The 4,506-nt window shown below is 43.3% G+C and overlaps 2 protein-coding genes across 2 annotated transcripts in view; one reads left to right on the plus strand and one right to left on the minus strand.

Moving 5' to 3' along the window:
• Window positions 1-4,506, minus strand: part of LOC107673532 (cytoplasmic FMR1-interacting protein 1 homolog) — a 47,922-nt gene that overhangs the window by 16,526 nt on the left and 26,890 nt on the right. Inside the window, exons 24-25 of the mRNA XM_016467150.1 lie at window positions 2,783-2,926; window positions 2,267-2,357 (exon numbers count right to left, since the gene is read on the minus strand). Of these exons, the coding sequence (XP_016322636.1) occupies window positions 2,267-2,357; window positions 2,783-2,926 (235 nt within the window). The remainder of the gene's footprint in view (window positions 1-2,266; window positions 2,358-2,782; window positions 2,927-4,506) is intronic.
• Window positions 3,905-4,506, plus strand: part of LOC107673533 (fibronectin type III domain-containing protein 9-like) — a 3,019-nt gene continuing 2,417 nt past the window's right edge. Inside the window, exon 1 of the mRNA XM_016467151.1 lies at window positions 3,905-4,432. The gene's annotated coding sequence lies outside the window, so the exon portion shown is untranslated. The remainder of the gene's footprint in view (window positions 4,433-4,506) is intronic.

A 4,506-nucleotide genomic window follows, 5' to 3' on the forward strand; every position in this document is an offset into this window, starting at 1 on the left:
GGGGGGCGAGCCGCCTGCTCCGTGCTCTGGGGTTTTGCAGTCCTGGACGCATTCAAAAACCTCTTGTTCTGCGTCGGAGGAACAGGACACGGGGGAACAGGAGGACGCGGTGCTCTTTTACGTGGCAGACAGATGTCAAACGCCTCGCCTTCCTTCTTCTGGAGGTCGCACCTCTGTCTCATCACCACAACGGCTGGGCCTAACAATCCACTCGAATCCACAGGAGCGTCGAGAAAATCTAATTTCTCCCTTTCCCCGACACTCGATAGATTTAGCCACAGCAAACTCTCACCCGCAATGGCAAGAGCCATAGTACGGCCGCAGCTTTGCACCGCGCCACGTGAGGTGCACAGATTGAGATCCGTTATGTTGCAGATCTCCTCCCAGACCACTGGGTTTGGAGTGCCGGCATCCAGCTGAGTGCCCAGCTCCTCCAACAACTCGGCTTGATAGGCCGTCAACAACGAAGTGACGTTAAGTGCCCGCACTGCCAATGCTGAGGATTTATACATTTTTTGGTACATGGAAGCGGTGAAGCGTTCCATTTTCCCAGGGAGGGAGGGACTAACAGATGAGAGAGTGGTTTGCCTGTTTGGATGCAGGTGGTGAGCCACTGACTGCTCGACCGTGGGAGGGTTAGAGAGCCCAAGCCCTTCCATTTCACTCACATCGAGTATCCCTTGACGGGCACACGATGAGAAAAGGGTTTGTCCCAAGATCGCTTCATCTCTGCTACACACGCCGGCAAAGCAGGAAGCAGTTGTTTCGCCAATGGAAGGCGAGAAGGAAGTCTTTTCCCATCATAGATGTCACGTTTATCTCCTGGATCCCCAGGAGTTACGGGCCAAGCGATGCCAAGCTTAGCTGCCACACGCTTACAAACTTCCACTAGGTCACAATCTACCACCGTCGACGCCACGTCGACGCTTTGTGCGCTCACGGGCCTAGGCGCTTGTGCTGCAGACAGGATAGCGTCATCCTCCTCATCATCCGGCTCATCTCGGAGGAGGCGAGCTAACATCTCCTCATCCTCCTCCTCATCTCCCTCCACCTCATTGCCTTCCGCAAGCAGCTGCTGGTCGAAAAGCGGCGTAAACTCAGGAGACTCTGAATCCATAATATCCCCCCACGAAGAAAGATCCCGTGGGGGAGAGGGTTGGACCACCTTTGTCGAAGGAGGGACAGAAGATAGAACCGGATCGTCTTTAGAAGATGTAGCCACCCGAAGCCTTCTTTCCAAGATCCTGGCCGGCATTACACAACAGTGCGCGCAACTCTCCACATCCGCCAGCGTGGCCTGAGCATGCTTAACACCCATGCACGCGATACACATTGGATGCGAATCCCTGCCCGAGATCATAAATCCACAAGCTGCCGGACACGAGCGCGAAGGGACATCCTTCCCTTTCTCCGCTGCGACCTTGGACCCCGACATGGTGAGTAGAATAATCTTAGCTAGAAAAAAACTCAGTAACGAGCAGAGAATCCACAACAGATTTTAACTGCACTGCGTTCGGCAACGTCTACCTTGACAATTAGTAGAAAAGTCAATTTCTACTGTGCCTTGTGCCTCTTGCGATGGAACATGCAGTGATTTTCCCTGCTTCGCATTCCATTAGGTCGTAAATGTATCTGGTGTCAGGGTTGCCATGGTAACCAGGGTCCTGGGCCCTGTTCACAGACAACTTGGCACCCAGTATGTTTATTGGGTGAGGGGTCTGTGAACGTTTGTTAATCTAATGAATAATTGATTTGTTAAATCAAATGAAAAATTGTGTTTTTGATTGGTCCAGATGCTACAGCTGTTTTTCTACCCTCTGCCTTTCTCTCTCTCCTCCACCCACTTCATTTAATTTTTCCTTTCATTTCTTTTTGTCCAGGCTGACTGAAGCCCACATAATCAGACATGCCATGGTTTCAGTGTGGAGCGCACCCTCTTAGTATGGTCACCCGGAAAGAAATAACAAACAAAGAAAGGGAGAAAGAAGAGCAAGAAGCAATTACCAAACCTTCTCAAGTCAAGAGGGGTCTGATTAAGTCTTATAAAACACCCAGCGTCTGCTGCGTAAGCTCCACTGTGTGACTGACACACTGCAGACAGCCAATCTGGCTAGCAGCACAGTTGGATTTATGAAAGCTTGATAATTCATTGCTTATCTTCTATTGGTGATAGTGGGAGCTCATATTTACACAGGGTCAAAGTGGCTCTCCTGGGTCAGAAAATAAAAGGCTTGCTGAGGAGTGTCCAAAAAAGTGCAATTTTCACCTGGAGAGCCATACTCGTGGCGAGGCAGACGGCATATCTTGGGCATGACTTCCATCAGGGTCTTTACATACTGCAGAATGGTGCCCTGAAGCTGCACCAGAAAAAAAAACAAGACGACAAGGTGATTTCAGCAGAAATGTTGCTAATGCCCACACATCCTGAACTTTGTCTTTTATTCTTTATCCTTTAAAGTTAGATTAGCAGTGTAAAAAAAATCACTCCAACAATGATCTGATTCAATTAAGATCCTTATAAATGATCTGGTGCATCATGAAAACAGAAATTTGGTATTGACCATATCAGTGCATGCATTCCTGGGAAACAACCCCATGACTTTGGTGTTGAAACCACTATAATTAAGGCATCATTTGAGAAGTTTTAGTAGGAATAGTACACCATGCATTTCTTCTCACATGTTTGAGAGCCGCTGATTAGAAAAAAAGATTATGTCAAGGGTCTTGCAAAAGGCCCCAGATCTCCATGAATAAACTTCAATTTGCATGCTTATGCACGTACCAGGCTTTTGACGACCTTTAACAGCTCTTCCATCACCACAGCGATGCCCTGGTATCCTAGAAGTCTGCAAATAGCCTTAATATGTGGAGGTCCCACGAAGTTCCGGTAGAGGCTGTATATGCTACTGTACGCCAAATTCAAGGTCTAAATCATCATTAAAAAGAAAAGAGAGCAAGTTAGTTCTTGGAACAAAACTCAAGATTTCATGTTGAGGCTGTCTTGCTTTAAGCCAACAACATTTAATATACTTTAAAATATAATTTATTCCTGTAATGCAGAGCTGAATTTTCATCAGCCATTTCTCCAGTCTTCAGTGTCCTTCAGAAATGGTCCTTCAGAAATTATTCTAATATGCTGATTTATTATCAATGTTGATAACCATGATTAAAAATAGAAGCTTTTTCTTACTATATAAATCTTTACTATCACTTTTTATCAATTTAACACATGCTTGCTAAATAAAAAAATTAATCTTTAAAAAAAGAAAAACATTTTTTTACTGACCCCAAACATTTGAAAGGTAGTGTAATTTGTTAGAAAATATTTATATTTTAAATATTAAAACAATTATATTAAATTTATTTAATACATTTTTTTTTTTAATTATTTTTTTCACTTTTTATTCAAAGAATCCTAAAAAACGCATCACAGGTTTAAAAAAAAAAAAAATTAAGCAGCACAACTGTTTCCAACACTGATAATAATTCAGCATATTAGAATAATTTCTGAAGGACACTGAAGACTGGAGGAATGGCTGATGAAAATTCAGCTTTGCATTACAGAAATAAATAATATTTTAAAGTATATTAATAAAGGAAACCATTATTAAAATTATAACAATATTTCACAATATTACAGTTTTACTGTATTTTTTATCAAATACATGCAACCTTTATGAGCATAAGAAAATTTTAATGATCCCACACTTTTGAACTGCATTGTAAGTGTATATATACAGTGGGTACGGAAAGTATTCAGACCCCCTTAAATTTTTCACTCTTTGTTATATTGCAGCCATTTGCTAAAATCATTTAAGTTCACGTGTGCACACAAACACTTTTATACTTAAAAAAAAAAAAAATTAATGGCCAACAAAGTCTTAAATACTTTAGTAAACAAAACTTGAAAGAAATAAGCTTCCTTCTGTTCTCTTAATAAGAACACAGTATTTGCAAGTTGACCGATTAATGATTAATCATAAATGCATGAGCATACATGTCCGTAGGTGTTGTGGCAGTGAGTCAGGGGAGACAGGTCACCAGTCTGAGGGAGTAATTGAGAGCAGAGTGGGGGAGGAAAAGTGCCATGTGTTTTTCCAATGACTGAGAGAGCAAGGATGTGTAAGAGATCGAGGATGAATGATGAGTTCAAGCTCTCCCAGCTGTAATTCTGTTTAAAATGCATTCTACGCAAAACACTGCTGTGTCGTCTCCCCCTCCCCACTGCACTCTCTCTCTGCTTTATTTGCCGTCTGCTGTTCTAATCAGATAGAAGAGCTTTTCTGTGCAGCGGTGTGGAAGTGGAGCTCTTTCTGCAGGAGAGCTGAGCTATGCCAAACAGAGACAGGTCACACTCTCTGAACGCTTCAGGGGGATTCTGTCTGCAACGGAGAGACGATCTGTGTATGAAGTGACTCTCTTATCTTTTACGGTAAGATTTTTGCTCCTTTACCTCTCTATCTCAGTTTTCCCAGAGACACCTGTGTCTCTGTTGGGGGGGGGGGG

Source organism: Sinocyclocheilus anshuiensis, unplaced genomic scaffold (assembly GCF_001515605.1).
Source record: "Sinocyclocheilus anshuiensis isolate Anshui unplaced genomic scaffold, SAMN03320099.WGS_v1.1 scaffold44, whole genome shotgun sequence".
NCBI classification, from domain to species: Eukaryota; Metazoa; Chordata; class Actinopteri; order Cypriniformes; family Cyprinidae; genus Sinocyclocheilus; species Sinocyclocheilus anshuiensis.